The 21220-nt window shown below is 47.2% G+C and overlaps 1 protein-coding gene across 2 annotated transcripts in view; it reads right to left on the reverse strand.

Moving 5' to 3' along the window:
- LOC135101343 (nascent polypeptide-associated complex subunit alpha, muscle-specific form-like) overlaps positions 1–20746 on the reverse strand; it is a 52520-nt gene extending 31774 nt beyond the window's left edge. The window contains exons 1-2 of one of the 2 annotated variants that reach the window (XM_064005197.1): positions 19913–20746; positions 5481–6015 (exon numbers count right to left, since the gene is read on the reverse strand). In XM_064005197.1, the coding sequence (XP_063861267.1) occupies positions 5481–6015; positions 19913–20000 (623 nt within the window). In that variant the 5' untranslated portion in view covers positions 20001–20746. The remainder of the gene's footprint in view (positions 1–5480; positions 6016–19912) is intronic. The other variant, XM_064005198.1, reaches the window with a different exon arrangement.
- Positions 20747–21220: the final 474 nt, after the last annotated feature.

The raw sequence follows: 21220 nt of genomic DNA on the forward strand, positions 1-21220 counted from the left end.
TCCTTCCATTCCTCCACTACATCTTGCTCTACTTTAGTAGCAGTGATGATGATGGTGGTGGCAGCAGTAATAGCAGGAGCAGCAACAACACTAGTAATAACTGTCAGTTAATTGGCACGAGCAACCTTGACAATCCTTTATTTTTTTTTCGTATACCTTTTATTTATGTGTGGGATGGAATGAACTTAGAGGAAATCTTACTTTGAAGAAAATGAGTGGCGGAATGGAAGAACAGAGGCAGATGGTTGGTGAATGTAATCCCACCAACGCAAGACTTTTTCAGGATCGGTGCTAGCGGAGCCTAAACGTGCTGGCCTGTACAGCTCGTGATTGCAGTGGGGTGTAATGAAGTGGCAGCTGTATTTTATGTGGGACGAGCCTCAACTCCTCATCACCTCCACTTACCACCACGTACTATTGTCATTGCTACTACATTGCTCGGAAAAAAATAAACACTGTATGACCCTGAATTACGCAGGCGATGTGGCTGTTGGGAGGTGTTTATGTGTGTGTGTGTGTGTTTGTGTGTGTGTGTGTGTGTTAGCGTATACAGGTCTGTACTCCTATTCCTCCCATCTCTCCTACTCACAAGAATCCTCTCTCCCTCTTCTGTCATTCCACCCAGGCTCTCTCTCACTTCTTCCCCTTTTACAAACCTGTCTCCTCCTCCTTTTCCTCCTTGATGCCTCCCTCCCTGTCTCCCTTTTCCTCACTCAATACCTCCCTCCTTCCCTGCCTCCCTGCGTCCCTCCTGCGGTGTGTCAGCCTCCCGGGGTTTGGCGTGGAGGAAGGACGCGGAGGTGTGTTGTAGTGGACGGCTGGCGGGGCCTCGCTGAATAATGCATGCCACCTCACTTGCCCAGCATCCCACAGTAGCCTCAAGAAGTAGTGTGTGCTACGGGAGGCTCGGCGCGCAGGGGAACGTGGCTTCGGATGCAAAAAACAAACGCGACAGACTCCACTACATGGGACACTGCCATCACAGGTTGGTTGTGAAGGCGAGTAGTGTTGGGTGTCGGGTGTTGTAATGCGGGAGATGCGACATGAAAAGCCACATTAAGTAGTACTGTAAGGGGGCAAGTAAAGGCTGGTTGACTTTCATGAGAGAGAGAGAGAGAGAGAGAGAGAGAGAGAGAGAGAGAGAGAGAGAGAGAGAGAGAGAGAGAGAGAGAGAGAGAGAGAGAGAGAGAGAGAGGGATGGAATCTAGTATATGAAGATAACAAAATTGTTTGAATGACAAGGAAATGCTGGAGTTTGTTCGCAGATGTGTGTGTGTGTGTGTGTGTGTGTGTGTGTGTGTGTGTCATTGTGATGCTGCGCGGCGCCGGGTTGGGCACACCTGCTGTGATTGCTGACGATTCCCCGTGAGACTCATGCTCTCCTCCATTCACACTCACTCCCTCCGATAATTGGTGTCTCCATCACACACATTCGCTCAGCGCAGGGAACACGCTTTTTCTCTCGCATTGTTTATACCCTCGTTCCTGCAATTCATTAACTTAGCAGTCAAAATCTCGCCTGACCCTCGCACTCCTCGACGCAAAGGTGAGGGTTGCATGCTCTCCTCAGCTGCTCATTTCCACTAATTAGATGTGGCGTACTTTTACCAGTAGTCCCTTTTTGTACGTGTATATCGTGTACCTTTGATATAAAAAAAAAGTGTAAAGAACTTGCTCGTCTCCGTTCGCTTCCAGTCTCTTTCGTTTTATAGGGACTAGATCTTCATCGGCCGGGAAAAAAAGGAAGCTACCAATTAGCATAAAAGGTTTCGAGATCAACCCTCTCTTGCCTGTAAAAGGAGTGACGAGGGGGTGTACGTACTTACATAAAGCTTGACCTGCTTATCTGGGCCGGTGTAAGTAGCTGGCAACACCCGAGGAACCTCCGTCAGGGCACAGGGGACTGGGGAGGAGGTGAGTGGGACAAGGTACCCTCAGAGGTATGTACTGGTAGCTTTTTTGATGCCCAGTAATTCGGTGGCGGAGCGATCCTGTCCAACGTCTAGGGAGGATGGTAAACAAGGGCGCGATGTGTCGTTAGCGGCCAAGAGAGGCGGTATCACACGTCGGAGCGGTGACATTAACCGTGTGACATGTATCTTAATGCATTTTTCCCCGTCTTCCTCTCCTTCTCACTTCAATTCCGCGTTCTCAAGTAGCCGTTACCTCGTCGTCACTTGAAGTCGGCTGCTTATCATCAAGTTTGAACCAGCGGCAGTAAGAGCGGGTGATTTCCTGTCGATATCTGGGATTTAGCATTGCCACAAACAGGCTTCCTCGAATAAAGTGATGCGGGATTATATTGGGAGTCGCGCGGCGCTGGCAGCGGTGAGGACGGTGGCGGTAACAACGAGGAGTTAATATCATCGTTGAAGGAAAGTGGTTCTAGCGAATTGACGCAGTATGAGGCCCCCTGCTGCTGCGTGGTGTACTTACATGGTTTTGAACACGACGCCAGAAGTGCTGTGTGTGTATTTGGCGGGTTTTAATTCCTCGACGAGTGGACTGCGCCTGTGAAAGCGGGACAAGGTTATGACTTGAACCGTTGTCGTTAACCCGGAGTCAGTCAACTCCTGGTCTCATCCTTGCACCTCGTGACACATTACGCGGTTCCAGTGATGGTGGGACCTCGAATATGTATTTTTTTTTTTTTTTCTCGTCCTCTAGCTGTGTCTTCTCCATCACCACAGGGAGACGGGTTAAGGGAGTCACACACTATTCAGCTGTAGAGGGAGGTGAGGGCGGGGGTGGGGCGTCACTACGGGATTCGAGTAAGGTGACTCCAGAGGTCATCATATCCTGTGGCGCTGCCTCAAAATAATCTGATTTTCCTGCGGTCTACCGACGCGAGGCCCGCTTATGTCGCCCACTGCCTCGCTCCCTCGCTCGTGTTTCGCCCCTTGGGTGAAATCGCGGTAAGGGAGATTTTATTGTGTCGTTTTCAGCCGTTTTTTTTTTTTTTTTCATAGGTAATAGGTAGTTAATGATCGCAAAAAATTATCTTGCCAGCAACTGGAATCCGCTTCTCCTTCTTCTGTTAGTCCTACATAAGGTCATCTGTCTACTTGTGATGTTTAGCGAGACGTTAATAGAATTTTCTCTAGAAAGAACGGGGCGCCCTGAGAAGTAGCATAAACATATATTGTATTTGTATCAGTTATGATGTGAAGCTGAATGAAACTTTGAATTTACTGCGAAGAACTTTTGGAAATATGAGGGAAGAGGAAGGCTGTGTGTTGGGAAGAGAGACAAGGTGTAAGGAAGGTAAGAAAGGTGGTAGGATATTTAAAGAAAATAGCACAGCTCGTCACAAATCAAACGTGCCTCATTTATTATTCAAAACAAGATACTCTTTACGTCTGTGAATATGTGATCAATTATTCATCGATTTTAGCGTCACTGCTCACGTCACGTCCCTCATTACTTCATTCCCATCCTCACATATTACTGATGCTCGATGTCCCGCACTGATAGATCATTCCTCATACACTGCCAGAGTTATTCATGTTTCCATCAGACTGTGGCCGCTGATCAAATTCTGGCTCGAATACGCATTCAGCATATAATTATTTTCCACTGCTTATTTCTCACTGTTGTTTCCCTGCCGGTGTTAAGACCTTACAGCACAGCCCTGCCTTTCCCTCACGTTGGTCGACACGGCCGCTCTTAGATATTACAAAATGGGGGAAAAAATATGTAGTGGCCTCGCGTCCCTGAGTTGCGGGTGGAGCAACAGGGCGGCGGTCGGAGGGGAACTGGAGCCGCCCACACGCGACTATCACGCCCAGAATCAGACAGACGGGCGGGTGGCGTCCGTGGCCCCGGCAGACCCACGCAACCATATGTCTCGTACAATTATATAAGGAACACAGAGGACGGGAAAAAAATACATACAGGCATGTCAAAAGAGGGAAAAAAATGCAGGGGATCCGACCGGCTGGCTGCCCAAATGTGGACTTGTTTTCTTTCATAGGGAGAAAAATTCCTCTTATTTAACAGCATGTCGACGGGGTGTTCTGAGGGGCGTGTGGCAATCCAGGCGGCTCGCTGCGCCTCCGCCGGGCCCGAAACACAAGACTCCGGAGGGAAAGTATTGCAAGGGAAGGAAAAAAAGGAGAAGGGTATTATCTTGACGTTAGACTTGGAGATTGCCGAGGACCGGTATAATCCCCTTGTTGGGTGTCACGAGGAGGAAAAGGAGGAGGAGGAGAAGGAGGAGAAGGTGGTGGTGGTGGTGTTGGGGTGGTGGTGGTGGTGGAAGAGGAAGAGTGAGATGAAGACTGAGAAGTTTTGCCCGTTTGTGTGACATGACTAAAAACTTTTCAAACCAACACAGGAATAGAATAGAGAGCGACGCAGCGTACCTGTCATAACTGCGCCACCGCCATGATCCACACGCTGCCTCCTCCTCCTCCTCCTTTTTTTGTTTCCTGGAAGCCGCAAATCCAGTCATCCCATCGGTAGCTTCCATTCGTCACTATACACACCGACCGACTCGTCCGTCCACACCCATCCACCAAAACACACACACACACACACACACACACACACACACACACACACACACACACACACACACACACACCCTACACCTGGGAATTAAATAGAAAAGGCTTGAATGTCAAAGTGAAAACAGGTAAATATTTACAGGTATATAAAATTCACCTGTATCTTCATATTATTGACTACTTGGTTACGATTTAGTTCCTTATACACAGAGATTAATTATACACGAGAAGTGGATCGACAGTGTTGAGAGGGAAGAGGGTGAAGGTGAAGAAGGGGAGAAGAAAGTGACGGGGTCACGAGTCAACACCTTGTAATTATAGGGCTGTTGGGACCCTATCATCTGCGTCTGGGTCTGTCTGGTGCTGTCACTCTGTCGTCTGTACTCTCTCTCTCTCTCTCTCTCTCTCTCTCTCTCTCTCTCTCTCTCTCTCTCTCTCTCTCTCTCTCTCTCTCTCTCTCTCTCTCTCTCTCTCTCTCTCTCTATCTATCTATCTCTCTCTCTCTCTGATTAGGCCTGTAGCATCGGATGACATACCACGCCCATCAACGACAGAAAAAAAAAATTTAGTAGGCTAGGTTAGAGAGGTCACCAGATGTGTGTGTGTGTGTGTGTGTGTGTGTGTGTGTGTGTGTGTGTGTTGACAGGTTTCTTAGCGATTATGTAAGTAATTTACACGTTTATTAGCTGTGGAGCGTCGTTAAATTTTTGTTCGATACGGTTATTCGGTGAGATTTTATACATATTTTATCTTTGGCCAATCGTGGGATGAGGTTGACCTGAGTAGCTGATGGTATTGTGGCTATCAGCAGACGACTTGTTGCCAAGTTTAGCTCTAGTGTATCAATGCAAGGAGGATGATGAAAAATTAAGAAGCCTCTTTACGTTCTAATGGAAGACACGGACATACACATTCCATAAACCCAGGTTAGGCAATAATGACAATGTGTAATACGAAAATGTGTGTACTTACTCGTTGGGATTACTGTTGTTGTACTTGGCCGCCAGAGATCTCATGAGATCAGAGCAGTTTCTGTTGGTGAGGGATTCCATTTGCTTTATGGCTCCGGGGCCGCCCGGAAGGCCGCCCACACCGCCCAAAGACAATGGACTAAAGCGGTCGTAGGCGGAGGTGATGGCAGCGGGCGGCGTGAAGGCGGGATTGGGTGGCGTGCCCGGGAAGGAGGGCGTGCGGGTGCGGTGCGAGGCGGGGGACTTGGGAGACACAGAGGGGCTCGGGGTGGCGTGGGTGGTGGCTGGGGCGTCGCTGCCGGGGTCGGGTGATAATCTCTCAGACTTGACGTCGTTGGTAGAGTCTGAGGGCATCCTCTCCTCGACGCGCGTACCGTTGAGCACCTCGCGCCGCACTTTCTTGCGGCCCTTGGTGCCGTAGGCTGCGGCAGCCGCGGCAGTAGCGGCAGCGACCGCAGCCTGCTCTTTGTCTTTGGTGAAAGGGGTGTTGTTGTTGAGCGCCGGGTCTTGTGCTGCCTCGCCCTCCCCCTGGTTATCTGAAACAAGAAGAAGTTCAAATTAGCTTATGGAGACTGGGGCGCAAACACAATTGGTGACTAAGGGTTTATATAGTCGTGTATTGAAATACTGTATAAAACATAGTACATTAAAATATGAGTATCCCACACCATGCCCTCGTTTGGCATTGTGGCGAGCACCACAGGCACCAGAGGGAAGTGGGAGCACCGGCCACGCGGGTATGACTGACGCAGCACGTGCCGAGCACGTCCCGCTGCCCGTCCTCCCCGCGGCCTGGGCCCAGCCTGTTCGCCCTAATAGCCACAATAGCGGCTGTGAAGACAAAGAGTGTGGGACGGCGCTGTGAGCCCGGCCAGTGCCGCGGGGGGTGGCATGACCTCTGCCATGCTCTGACATGTCCTCGCCCCAGGGACACACATTAGCTGGGTGTGGGGTGCAGCTTGCCCCGGGCTCCTGGTGGGGATCTCGTGCAAGTAAGGACCAGTCAGCCCGACCAGGGGTTTGAAGGTGCAATTTAGTCGGTCGGTTGAGGGTTAGAGTGGCGTGCGCGCCCTGCAGGGGAAGGTGGAGACTGGGGGAGGGACTAAAATTGTTCGGTAGCGATGCACAACGCAGACTAAGCAGAGACCACTCCCGACCTGTGATCTGAGTGTACAAAACGCAGCATGGGTGGCAACACATAGTCTTAATTCTTATCCTCAACGAACCTCAGGGGTCTCCGCCCCAAATCCCGACTCCCTCCTCCCCCCAAGGTCCCCAGAGGCCCATGTACCCTTGACCCTATCCTCGCCCGCTGACCCGCCACTGCCCCGACCACTTTTTGTGCCGCGGCTGCCCGCCCCTGTCACCCGAGGCTCCACGCGTCACGCACTATGAGGGAATTCGATGTCAATTTTTGAGTAAGGAGTAGGCAGAGCAGCACGTGGAATACAGTAGTGAATATTGGTGCGTGAATAGAGGGTAGGATTCGCGGACAGCAAATAGTAATATAAAACGCAAAGTTGGTAACTTCTTGACGTCAAGAATGGTAAGCCAATCAGGATGGAGAGCCGCTCCTTAGGGAAAACTTCTTCCTTCTTATTGGTTGCTTGTTTGTTATTGCATGTGTGTGCCAAAGATCATTGTATTTTTGTTAAGGTTTGGAAAGGAGTGTTATAGTGATAATCAGCGATGAAAGAGGGGAAAACTGGCTTGCTAGAGCTCGAAACAAATCTCTAATACACATCAAGAGGCGCTGGGTGAGGGCGGCGAGGATTCTCGTACATCAGGCAGGCGGGCGGCGGCGACGGGGACCGCAGAGGATGGGTTGGCGAGGCCTCACTGCGAGCCGTGGCGGGGAAGCGGCGAGACCAGCGCTACGCCGCGCCGCACCGCACGGCATCCACAACTCATCCATGCACTTCGCTATCAGAGTTCAAACACCAGCAATGGATAAAAGCGACCCTGATGATGATAATGATGGTAAATGATGACAGTAGTAATAATAGTACGAATAGCTGTCCAATCCTTTGTCATCCAGTTGTGCGTAACTACTTCCCACTTGGTCAGCTTAGCCTTGAACTCTCGGCACCTAATTACAGTGTCAGAGTTATGGGTGTTATCGGGCCGTATCGGAATGCACGTGGGAGTGGCTGCTGTGGGCGGCCCCCGAGGGCCAGGGTAGGCCAGGTCACTACTGTCTATGATAGGAGAGGGAAGGGGAGCGGGAGTCTCCCTTCAGTTGTGAGGGAGGAATTGCAACATAAAGCTCTAGTAATTTTTAGTCATAAGGTGAGTGACAAACTTGCTGCACTAGTCTTGTGTCTTGTGTTGTGCTGCAGGAGATAAAAGGTGCGATTCCTTAGATCATCTTGAGAGGGCACGATTTCACGCTACTGAAGAATTTACGAGAAAAATTTTATACCAGATATGCCATCACCTTTCTCCAGTCTTAATTTCAAACTGAAAGAGGCTATCCTGAGCTACAAAAGACGGCAAGAAACACACACACACACACACACACACACACACACACATACACACACACACACGAGTACAAACGCAAACAAAAAGTTCCTCACTTTTCAAATTCTGTCCCAACCTCCTCTGGTAGAAATATCCATTGTTTTGCAGTTCCTTAACCCTTCCCAAGAAAGTCTTACACGGCCGTTAGAAGTGAAGGCAGACCTTGTTGGTGGTTAGTGATGCAGCGCGCAGCCGCCGCGATAAGGCTCCGATACCGTCCATGCACGTCGAGGCGAGTGGAGCAGCGGGGCAGCCTGATGCTTAGACACTGCCGATGCGATGAAATGTTTCCCAGGTTCAGTCTGCTAATTCGAGTTTCCTTTGCAATACGCGGTGGAAAACTGACCAAAGCAAGACCCTGAGAAGTGGACCACTGAAAGGCCTTATGAAGCAGACTGCACCACTAACAGTGATTATAGTCGACGTCTGGACCAGTACATCACACCACAATAAGTGTACTGAACAGGAAGCAGATGTCATACCGATGGTAACCTACCTCAAGGTAAATGCTGGAAGTATCCCTGTTGGCGGGAAGCGCTTATAGTCTCCAGGAATGTGAGGGCCGCCGCCGCTGCCACCTCCAAGCCTTTGCTGTCAGCGACGGTCTTGGGCATCCAGTAATTATGTGTCCCACGGCTTAGCTATTTTGTTCAGCACGCGCCCCTTGTCGCTGGATAATGATCCCGCGCGGCATATAGTTTGAGCAGTTAATGGCTCAGCTGCTGATATAGTTGTGTGTGGCTTTACGAAGCACAGCACACTACTATGTAATTATTTAGTGACCATATGGTATGTCAGGAAGTTACTAAGATGGTGTTTTTGAACGATAATTTGTCATACACGGTGTCTCCATATCACAATTAGGTCATTCAGGATGTAGGGAATGTAGGAACTGGTGACCCTTGGCTCAGTTCTTGCGACATGAGTCCCGCTATGGATGCCACAGCGGCCGCCTCGGGCATACCTTCCAGGTACCGCCGGGTGGGCAAAGGGGCACGTCGGTCAACCCTCCCCTCCTCCCATCCGCCAGGCCTCATCCTCTCGCTCTCCCCTGCCGTAGTTGTGCCCGCGGCCACCACAAGAGGCGAAGGGTCACCCAGGCCTCACCAGCGACGTGTGGCGGAGGGGCGGCACACGCGTCCTCGCTCTCAGCCCCCTCCATGCATCTGCCGCGGATACGGAATCCCACCACCACTGCTTTACAAGTGCTGAGAGATTAGTGGCTACATGTAATTTTCTCCATAGCAATGAGTGAACTCTTTTATGTATGAGGAAATATCGACGGACACTCAACAATACTTTTGGACTCTAGTTAATAAGAGACTGGTGAAGGGAGAATACCAGCACGTTTTTTTCATCGTCTGTCTTTGTCCTCGCGTGACGCATCTACGACAATTCTATGGAGAAGCGAAAAATATCTTTCATTTCACTGGGCATTCGTTGTTGTTTATCTTCGCCGTCTCACATAACTTCTATGCTCTTTCCTCATATCCTCTTTATCACCCACCGGTCTCTGTTATCACCACCATCATCTTTCACTCCGCCTCACCACCACTACCTTCGTGTCCCACCCATCCAACACCACCCTTGTCTTTGCCCCACCCTGTCCCATCATCCTTATCTGCCCACCCACCTACCCCAGCTACCACCGCCCGCACAGCCACCACCTCCCATTCTTCACCCTTTGTAAATTCTCTCTCCCCCACGCTATTTTCTCTCTTTCCCTCCCTTTATTGGTTGTTTAGGCGGCTTTTTGTCAATAAAATAATTACAGTCCCTTTTTTCTTAACACCGCAGGACCAAAGGGATGTGAAGGTGCCTCCTCCTCTTCCTTCCTCACATCCCCTAAGCACCACCAACATCACCAATTCTGTTACCTTAGTTATTTTATCGTCCTGTATTCTCGTAATTATGCCATTCAGATAATTCTTATTTCTTGATAACCACACACACACACACACACGCACACACACGAATCCTTTCTACTCTCAAGATCTACTATCATTGTTTTTTTATTTAGGTGTATGTTTCTTTCTGTCTGTTTGTCTGTCTTATCGATCTTCCTCACCAAACTTCTTCAACTATGCATCTTAAATTCTTCCATCATTTTCTTTATTACGTAGTACTACATTAATATATCGAAGGGCACAAGTGACTTCCCTCCCACCTGTTCACACTGACCAGCTCACCACGCCTTCAAGTCTCCGGGAGGGAAAACCACCATCCCAGTCGACCCACAATCTAATAAACCCAACGTATTTTCCCTTTCCTGAAGATTAGATATGGAGGTTAAGCGAACAAGAGAGGATTAGATTCTCCTCGCACCAGGCACGCGATCGCCTTTTGTTTTGGAATGTGGAGAGGGCGAGGCCACCCTAACCCTCCACCCCACCTCAAGCCATTCCACTCCATTCTGCCCACCGCGCGCCCCCATTTCCTTCTCCGCCTCCTCCTTCACACCACCGACGCGCCTGTCACTCCCTCCAGCCCCTATGATATTATCGGTGAAGGGGAAAATAAATGGTGTTTTTTCACAGGTTTTCTGTAGCCTGTGCCGAGGAGTGATGAGGAGCGCCCCTTCGTCCACTCCTGGGCTACCAACAAGGAGAGAGCTTGTGTCATTTTCGTCAAAACGGAAGAAACGTGCTATTTTTTTAGTTTCTTTGCTTCCCCAACAACCTTTAGTGATTATTACTTACTTTAGTTACATGATTTATATAAGAAAAAATATAGTTTATGGGTGAGTTTAAGTGTGAAACGTGTACTCCAAAACCCTGTAATTTTTAAATGGAGCATCGTACAATTACTCAATTTTTCCTTTCATACAGTCCTTTATTAACGCGTGAGGCTGTTACGTCCCATCACTTCCCTTCGTGGCCTTCCCCGCACTAGTGGCCTCAATTCCCACGACAGATAACGCCTTCAAATGGCTCTTCCCTAAAATTATCAACACGGTTCACGGAGGGCGGGACCCGCGGCCTCTAAAATTTGATGATACCTTCACCGATCCTTAACAGGTCACGCCACGCCAGGGCGCCGCGGACGGGCGTGTAATGCCGGGCGGGAACCATTGTTTCCGTGGCGTTGAAAGAGGAGGAGGGGGAGGAAGAGGAGGAGGAGGAGGAAAGGATGGGGGAAGAGGGAGAGGAGGGCTAGAAGGATGGGAGAAGGGAAGGAAAGATTGGACGTGCAGTGGATCACGCTTAAAAGTGCTTCTTTCTCCTCTTGGTGCGAAACAAGAGTGTGTGCAGGTCTTCATGTGATAGATAGATGTGTCAGAATGTGTGTGTGTGTTGGTGAGGTATAGCTTTTATTTTATTTTGCACAAAGGCGACATTGATTTGTTCAGACGTCGACTCGAGGCGTCAAGATTTTCTAAAAATTATCTTGAGTTATATCATGCGTGACTCATTAAAAGGAGAAAAAGTTGCAGGAATCCCTTTGCTCCTCGATAAAACTATCATCTTCTAACAAGCTTCTCTTTTTTATTAATTTTTATTGACTTATTAAGTATCTTAATTTTCGTCCTGCTAATATGCTTCCTTTTAAGGCAAGCTTTCAGGTAAATAGGGCTTATTACCTTCAGGATTTATAGGTCATGAGGATTCGAAATAATGTTTCTGAAAGTAATGTTGAAACTAGACTCAGAATCCCATCAAATCTAGAGCAATTGTTTGAAACTATCTAACTTCTTCTGGAGTGATGCTTTCTTCCAGTGATTTTTATTCGCCACTTGTTCTAGTCATAATTGTCTTACCATCTACGTAGTGCTGGCGCCGAACCTCAAGCAAGGAGACCCAGAGAGCGTCATATATGTAGGTACTAATGTTAGGCGAGCAAATAAACCTCTGAGTTAGGCGCATTATCACTTAACAGAGCAGGAACACAAAACTGGCCCTTGAGAACGTGGTTATTAAGGCAAAACTGTGCTGAGTCAGGTGTGTACTAGGCGATACAGATCAGGTGAGTTTTATAATAGTTTGTGCCTGCCTTGCTCTCGCTTATTATAGATATCAGCTTACCTATTTATAGACTGTGGTAAAGGTGTAAATTTGGTTCCCAGTGAAGCTCCTGCATGCATCACTTTGACTCAAACCTTTGCCCTTGGAAGAACTGGAGGAAAATTTTGCTTCTTAATCATTAGATACTTTCATTGTACTATTATTACTTATCAGTAGCTCTGTTTTTCTAAGCCTCATGGTCTGAAAAAAAGTCTGGGAAACGAGCATAACCTTTCATCCTTGACTTCAACGTATTACAGATAGAACGCTTCATTATTAGTTAGAACTGCGCCCCAGTAGATCGGGAGATTAAGACTGCTATACATAAGAAAACTATAACTGATGAATACTTGTCCATGAAAAAAAAAAAAAAAAAGAGGGCAGAAAAAGTAGGGTTGCAAGGTTATAGACTGCAGGACATAGATGGCTTGGGGCGGGTTAAATTTTGAGCAGAATCTTCGCATCCTGTTCTCAGAGGGGGGAAAAAAAGGCTGAAGGGTGACTCTTCGATTGTAAATATTCGCCCTTCTGGACTATCTGTGTCTTGCATGTGTTATTATGCAGCGCAGGCAGGTGTTGAGACGGCCGTTGCTGCTATTTAGTGTTGGAGAGGATTGACTGTTGTTGTTATTATTATTATTATTATTATTATTATTATTATTATTATTATTATTATTATTATTATTATTATTATTATCATTAATGAAACTGCTAGTGCTGCTGTTGCTACTACTACTACTACTACTACTACTACTACTACTACCACCACCACCACCACTACAACTACACTCACTTACATAATCTCGTCACTATAACCAATACCCACCTCCTCCTCCTCATATCTACAACTAACAGCAATAACAGTGACAATAATATGCGTAAAGAGCACAAATGCAGTACCTTTCTATGCAACACCTGTACACACACGCATGGCAAGTGGGACTGAGCTCAGGACTACTCTGCTTGATACTCAATACCCTTTTATCCTCTATAAAGCCGAATAGAATAAGACCAATCTACAAGGGAGTTCTCAGCTAAGGCTCTCAGGGCGCGTCAAGGTGATAAAGAGGCTCCGCACTAAGACTCCGAGTGAAGCAGGATGATGGGAAGAGAGAGAGAGAGAGAGAGAGAGAGAGAGAGAGAGAGAGAGAGAGAGAGAGAGAGAGAGAGAGAGAGAGAGGGCGTCCAATCATGCTACAATAAAGTGGTCTCGCGGTTTATGTCGCCCAGCCGTTGGTCAGCCCAGGATGCATCAGATTGGTCGGCATTTAACTTAGGCATGTGGTGTTGTGCTGATGTGAAAGAGGTGATTTTCTCTTTACGATTCCCATAGTCGTTGGCAGTGGTAGTAGTAGCAGCGGTGGTGGTGGTTGTGGTGATGTTGTTGTTCATGGTGAAAACAATATTATAAAGTATGATAAAAGTGATGATGAAAATAAGATAATACAGGAATGAAAGGAACAATATTCATGGTAAAATTATATCAACTAGCTCTTCTACCACCACCACCACCAACAACAACAACAACAACAAAAGACAAAAAAAAACATCAACAAGAACAACAACAACACTCCAACCAACACACTTGCACCACTACAGCACAGGATATTAATCAGCAGTTCCCATGGGTCCGTGGCACTGGTATTCCTTTGAAGTGTCCAGCCGTGGGGGGGGGGGGGCGGGGCAATGAGGGCTGGGGAGGGCAAGGGATAAAGGGGAACTCAATCCGTTGTGGAGGCTCCCTATTAAGACGGGAATCTCCGACAGTAAGCCAAATTGAGGCGTTAAGAGTGTAAGAGTCCACTCTCAGTGAGCAGCGAGAGTTGTAAGGAAGGGAGGAAGAAGGGGCATGGAAAGGTGTCATGGGGTAGGGGCACACAGACTTACTCCATTCATAGAAGCTTTACAGGTTGATATAAGTGATAAATTAAATCTCTTCTATAAGGAATGATAATTTTTTTTGCATGTGCACCTCGCGGACAGCTACTAAGTAAATTTAAAAAGTTTACATAATGAGGGCCTCTTGCCACCCGCCCCAAAGCCTAAAGCCTCCCATTCACACATCACGCCGCAAGGGAGGAGCCGTCGGGCATCCGTCACACACTAAATTGATTCAGGGTTTATAGGTTCATACCAGGACGCTGGGTGGAGACTTATCATTACCGTGGTGGAGGTGGGAGGAGGGAGTCAAAGATTCTCACACGCTCGGGAAAATATTATGTAACCGGATCAAAGTTCACGTTCCCCTCGCGTTAACTCTGAGGCAATAAGATGAATCGTAAACGCCGCTCGCCATTAGCATAAGAATCGTTGTCACCTGCACCCCGGCTCTCACTGGAGCGTTTTTACACCATATCGCGAGAACGGAAGCCCTGACAGGACCCTTGATCGAAATATATATGGCAGGAGCTGGAGTGCAAGGGACCTTAACTTCACACTTGATAATAGACGACCAAGTTAGTGTTTGGGAGGTAAAACCCATTACTTTTGCACCCAGTAGACCCCGGCGTGCACGGGGCGTGAGGGTGCATCCCGTGCAAGGGAGGAAGGCGGGCACAAAACATTTGGTGCACTGTCATGTTCAGCTCCTTCCTTGTCTCTGAATTGGACTCTTCTTTCTAAAGATTTCTATTTTTTTATTCATTCAGTTTAAGTCGATAACTACAGTTGTAAATAAGTGTAAAATGCTGTTTGTTGTTCCTCTGAAATGACACAGCATTCATTGTACCCCCGGTACTCGGCAACACACACACCCACGCTTTCATTAGGGGCCAAGTGAAGAGATAATGTCGCAAAGAATGACCAGGTGCTCAGACACCCGCAAGCAGCCTCACTCCAGGTCCACATTTGCTGGGCACATGGCCGGCGTGTCATTGGAGGCCTGGAGGCTGATCAGGGCATTGAGTCATTGCATGTTAAGACTTTCCTGTCTGTCATTTAGGTTGGAAAAACAAGTTATAAATCAGTTGGTTATGTTGAGGAGTAGTGGCGCCCTAGGCCTCCGTGCTTCGCTCCCAGCCGCTGCTGCCGCTGCGGCCGCAGCCTCGGGAGGCACTCCTTATTTAGCTCCTCCCCTTGCTCCTCATCCCCAACCGACTCAACCGATCAATTCAGATTAATTCAGCAGCCTTCTCACCACCTGAATAATAGATGTGTGGAGAAACCGATTTACACAGGTACTTTTTTTCCCTTTTCATATCGTTATATCGTTCCCTGGGAGATGAGGCTTGCCTTGCTCGCCCACCGCTTGTTAAGGAGTCCTGATGGCCTAGGTAAAGTAGCTGGAACGCGCGCCACCGCCAGTCGTCAGAATCAGCTGTGTTAAAGGGACCATCCACATCTGCAGCAAAACGTTGATAATGCAACACAACATATTAGAAGGCCATCACGATGATCACCTCTCTGTCCACCTCGGTGGTCCCCGCGCAGCGCGACCCGACCCGCGGCAGAGATGGAAAGGAAGCATTCCGGGGCGGGGCAGCGTCTGGGCCCCGGCGGCTCAAACGTGCGTGTTCACAGTTACTACATTTACATCTGAAGCGACCTCACCTCCATCACGGGTCTTGCCTCATTTGCACCGCTTCTGCAGTTGTTGTGGCATTCCGGCACTCGACAATATATATATATATATATATATATATATATATATATATATATATATATATATATATATATATATATATATATATATATATATATATATATATATATATATATATATATATATATATATATATGTTATATCATATTATATTATATTATGCCTCCTTATTTAGAGATGTTCGCATTTTCTACTTATTCATGAACGACATATTGTGTACGTGTAGTGAGATGTAATTCTGCTCCGGAGTGAGGTGGTTGCAGGCACCCTCGACCAGCGTGACGAGTGCTGGGTGCGCCATCTGGCCTCGGCCCCGGGGAGGGAGAGTCCGTCGTTCTGAAGACCCAATAGATAATTGTGATGGCTCAGTTTAGTAGGTAAAGGAGGGCCATGGAGTCAACAAAGGTCGTTTGGGGGCAGCGAGACATGCCGGGCAGGAGGTGGGTAGGGTAGGGCGTGCTGAGGGCAAGCAGTAGCTGACGGAGCCAAGCATCCCTAGGTGGCGCGTCAAGTATGTAGCTTCGATACCGTAGAGTGTTATGCGGCGAGTGTTTATATTTCATCCTGACCCATTAAAGACATGCTAATGTGTCTTTCTATCCCCATTAGGGCAGATGAGTGTAAACTGTCAGGTAATATGAAGCAGTTGGCGAATTTTACTGCGAAATAAATTTTCATACATACACAAAGAGAGAGAGAGAGAGAGAGAGAGAGAGAGAGAGAGAGAGAGAGAGAGAGAGAGAGAGAGAGAGAGAGAGAGAGAGAGAGAGAGTAATTATTCCATAATGAAAACGTGAAAAGCTCTTTAGTAATCGTTCATGTATCCTGAAAGCTTGTGAAAATGTTATTTCTATTGATATCCCTCCAAAATACTCTTAGAAATTGGTCTGACCCAACAGGAGACACGAGAGATAAGCTGAAATTCAACAGCTGCAAGAGAAACGAAGAACGAAATATATACTTTTTTTTTTTTCAGACGGTGACACCTGGCACGGCACTTGGGGAGCAAGAACACATCGCGGGCAGTGGTGACTTCAATGCCTGAGTGAGTACCTATCAGTAGCATAGTGGACATTGCCTGAATAGCATCAGTGGGCATATTATTTTCTGTCAGTTTTTTTTTTTTTTTTTGAGATTAAAATTACTTTGATAAATGGACGACAGAGGACTCAGGAAGACAAGTTATGGAGCCCTGTGGAATGACATGTGACGAATGTGAAAGATTAACGAGGAAGAACTGATTTACAGATGTCTATGTGAATATGTATGATACCTTAAGTCGTTTCATCTCATGACTTTTTATGTTAGTTTCATGTAATTAGTAACAAAACTGGAAATTCTGAAACGCCATAATTATTAATATGTGTGTGTGTGTGTGTGTATTTGCACATACACACATTCACACGAACAACTTACGCATATATAATTTTTACTCAGCAAGCTCAAAGAAAACTAATTAAATGTCGAACAGATGGAAGAAAAAATATCCCTGAAAACCACGTTCAGAGATCACCAGAAGAGACGTGTGGTCGCCTCCTGTGTTCGCTCTGTGTTCTGACTCGCCCACACTGCGCCCTCACGCCCACGTCCATACCCACGCTGCTGTTGCCGCTGCCGCTCGCCAAATATACCTAATCTAGCATCAGGGTTCTTCAGGGGTCAGGGCAGATAGTTTTGGGGCTTGAGTTTCCCTCCTCGCCAACCATCACGGCAGACTGAGTGGCCAGCCCTTCTCGCCTCGCCTCGCTAAATGTGTAGGTACTTGGTATTCGCTCCGGTTGGTGATTCGTCTCTTATTTTTTCCACTCCTTTTTCCCTCCCTGTAGTTTGGCTCAGAAACAAGCGAGATAACGTGATTTGATTGACAGCATTTACATTTTGGTATTCATTGGGGGCCTCCGTGTGGGCAGCAGTAATTTCCCTGTATTAGCATTGGTAGGGCACGACTACCATTCACTGACGACTGCATGACAGTACTCGGCTGATTCGGGTGATTGGTCAGAGAAAGAGAGAGAGAGAGAGAGAGAGAGATAAATAGATAGATAGATAGATAGATAGATAGAGAGAGAGAGAGAGAGAGAGAGAGAGAGAGAGAGAGAGAGAGAGAGAGAGAGAAAGAGAGAGAGAGAGAGAGAGAGAGAGAGAGAGAGAGAGAGAGAGAGAGAGAGAGAGAGAGAGAGAGAGAGAGAGAGAGAGAGAGAGAGAGAGATACCCTTCGGAAAGTCAAGTGGGAGGGATTCTCATAAATTGACGAGTAAACTTAGGCTCCTCCTGCGGCCTTCCATGATGGAGATAGGCTGCCTTCGACGGAAGAATGAGGAGGAGTAGGAAAACAAGGAAGAGGAGGGAAGTTTCTCGTGACACAATCCATTCCTTGTCACGTAAGGGGTATGAAACGCCAGAGCGTAGCAGTGACATTGTTGAGCATGTCACACCCTACACTGATGCAAACAGTAATCTTTAATACAAAATCTCTCGTGAAAAAAAAAATAGTAAAGGGTTGCACTGCTTCAACCTATGTCAGTACGGAGATTACCCGTGGAGTGAACTCAGGTGAGATTTAATATCATGACATCCCGACACACCCACACACGCACTGGTCCTACTTATCACCTGCAAGGGATGCGGAAATCAACCTCTCTCCCTCAGATGACACTTTATACACGAGTGGTGGGACGAGGCAGTCTTCCCTGGTGTGTATGTGTGTACCTGCTCTGGTGGAGAATTGATAAATCACTGAAACGCTATTCAGCCTCACCTCTCCCACTACACTATCACTACCACCACCATAATCTACCTTGTCCTCATCCCTTTTTCATATCCGCACATATCACACTCTCAAAACTGCTAACTTAGATCCGAGCCATTTATAGGGGGCGCACTAACTCTGCCACATAGACGCTGGTAAGGGACATACGAGGCAAAACCTTTGATATAACATCTAATGAAACCCGACTTAGTGGACATCCCGCCGCCCTTGCACTCCCTCTTTCTTCGCATCCCTGACCACAGGCGTCTCTGAACGGGTCACGTTTCCATGCCAAGACCTGCTGCAGAGGTTCGCTAGCACGGTGTCTTGTTGGCACCGTTCTGACACGATGCTATGGTTATGTTCCTTTGATGAATGTAAAGAGAAGAGTGATGAGTAGTTGTGTGACACTTTATGACTGTTTCATTTGTGTATTTTCAACACTTGTTTTTCTGTCATCAGTCACAATTTGCAATGTACTATTTTCGGTCTTGTAAACATCTAGCAATTTAATTAACGTACCACTTTATGCTAATTGCATCTCATAAAATCTTTTCTTCATGGTGTCCTTACACTTATTTAGCTTCGCAATAATAATATTGGCTCTCCTTTTAAAGCGACACTGCGAAACTTTTCGGTACTTTCTTCCCTTCAGTTCCTGTCATATGTCTGTAGGTCTTAGGTAAGCTCTGTCACACTTCTCTTTGCGTTTCTCTCGTGTCTCTCTCCCAAAAATGTCTCTCCGACTGGGAAACTTTTTATACATGAATGGTAGTTTTTTTTTTTCTTTCTAGTTAACAAAACTTTGCCATATACCATAAACCTAGAGTTTCTCTGAAACTCATCACATCCCAACTGAGTGATAGTTGTCTATCCATCACCTACAGAAACTGGAAACTGTCTCTTGCACCTCCCTTACTCGACAGTGGTTGACGTGTCGGTTCCGCAGATTCAACACACCAATAATTTATGTTACTTGTGCCTTCCATCACTGACTACTCATCTCATTCATTTATATATCTCTCTTGAAGTCTACCATGTGTCCGTCAGTAGAAAAGTGATATGTGCTTTCTTATTTCTAGGCCAACTCCTAGATACTCAGTAACGTGTGACCAATTCTTTCAGACGTAAAGAACTTAGGCACTGGAATGTATGTACTCCTTGTTGGGGGTGCCAAGAGAGGAAGTGTCACGACCTCATCCAGTGACAGGCGGGAAGCGATCTGTTTAGCATGTGATAAGTAAGGAACATGTCACGCGGTTGGATGTTATATTTTTCAAGTCCCTTACTTTTTAGAGGGCCAAAACAGAGGGAGGACTGGACACTTCGTTTACTGAGAACATTTTTTGAGGCCGGGTAATCACTGAAAGTTTTCCTTGATACATTGTAATTTTACATACACTCATATTCACGTGAGTCCAACTTGTGACTGTGGAGGTGAGGCACTGTGCAATGCGCGATGATAAAAGATGATTGTGCAACTACGAGTTGGAGGCTCAGCTGTTCAGCATTAGTGGAAGACTATACTTAGGTTAGTTAAGGAAGAAAAATTGACTTACTGGGATGATACCAAGCTGACTTACTGGTATAACACCACTTGGGCCAGACGACAGCGCCGGGGGTGTCAAGATCCGTCATGGCTCGCATCCAGCCTCAGTGACCCCGCTCTCCCACTGGACAGGTCAGTTAGGGTCAGATAGGGTCACTGCGCGCTGACCACCACTTGACCAGCGGAGAACAACATGCAGAGGTCACTGGACGCTTCAGAACACACTGTTCTCAGCAGAGCGCGTCTGCAGAGCACAGCTTTAATCACTGTTTCCTGTCAACATAACTTTAGAATCCACGTCAAGGAAACACTGCGTTTGCACATTATTCAAACTCTTCATGGAAATCACAACAATATTCGTGAGATCAGAGTATAAGACACTGAAAATTGGCTCCCCCGGCGGCGGGCTCCGGAGAGCGTTCACTTCACTGCGTAAGTCAGAGGATCCCGAGCTCGGTGACGGGGTGCCGGCGGGGCGAGGAGCAGGGAGGCGTTGTGCACGGTATGGCGTCTGCCGCACGACTGTCGACTCCCGCTACAGGTGAGCGAGCGCAGGTACACTGGACGGCGGGAGGGAGGGGTCAAGGGGGGAAGGGGAGGAGCTGTGTGTTCGTCCGTGCGTGTTTAAGTTCGCCACGTTAGCGATGGTTGGTGGGAGCAAGAGGCCAGAGGCAGTGTGGCTGGCGCGGGAGGAGGGTGTGTGTATGTGTGTGGGGAAGTGCTGTCCCTCCGCTTCTCCCGATGCTCCCACTCACTCGGCCTCCTCCTGCTTCTCCGCCATTAAACATTACGCTTCTCTTCCAACAAGCACTGAATGATTTGATATTTTAGGAGGTATATTACTATATCCTTACACCTTACTGATTTTTTTCTTTTTGTCGCAGTTTATACCTGTTTTGTTTATCATTGTTTTCCCATTGAACTTAGAAGATGCATCTGCGGTCATCATCCCTGTATTTTTATTGAATGAATTGATTTTTTCATACTTTCTCTTTGCCTCTGTTTTTTTTTTTCCCATTAAAATTCGATACTTCAGCGCTGGACTTAAATATTCTATTCTTTCCTAAATTCACCTTAAATGCTCTTTTAATGTTTTTTTTTTTTTTTTTACATAAAAATTCTTAGATTTTTTATTTTTTATTTTTTTTTACCTGTTGAGTCTCTTCTCTACCATCCACTGAGTCTTGCCGCCGAACAGTCTATTGATATAGTTACATGTGTCCTTGAGAGCTTGCAGTCATTTGAACTTTTTAGTCGAGACACCGTCCTCGTCGCCAGCGTCCCCACCATTGGGTTGTGATGGTGGTGAGAGGCTGCT

The sequence above is a fragment of the Scylla paramamosain genome, chromosome 6, assembly GCF_035594125.1.
Source record: "Scylla paramamosain isolate STU-SP2022 chromosome 6, ASM3559412v1, whole genome shotgun sequence".
Lineage (NCBI taxonomy): Eukaryota > Metazoa > Arthropoda > Malacostraca > Decapoda > Portunidae > Scylla > Scylla paramamosain.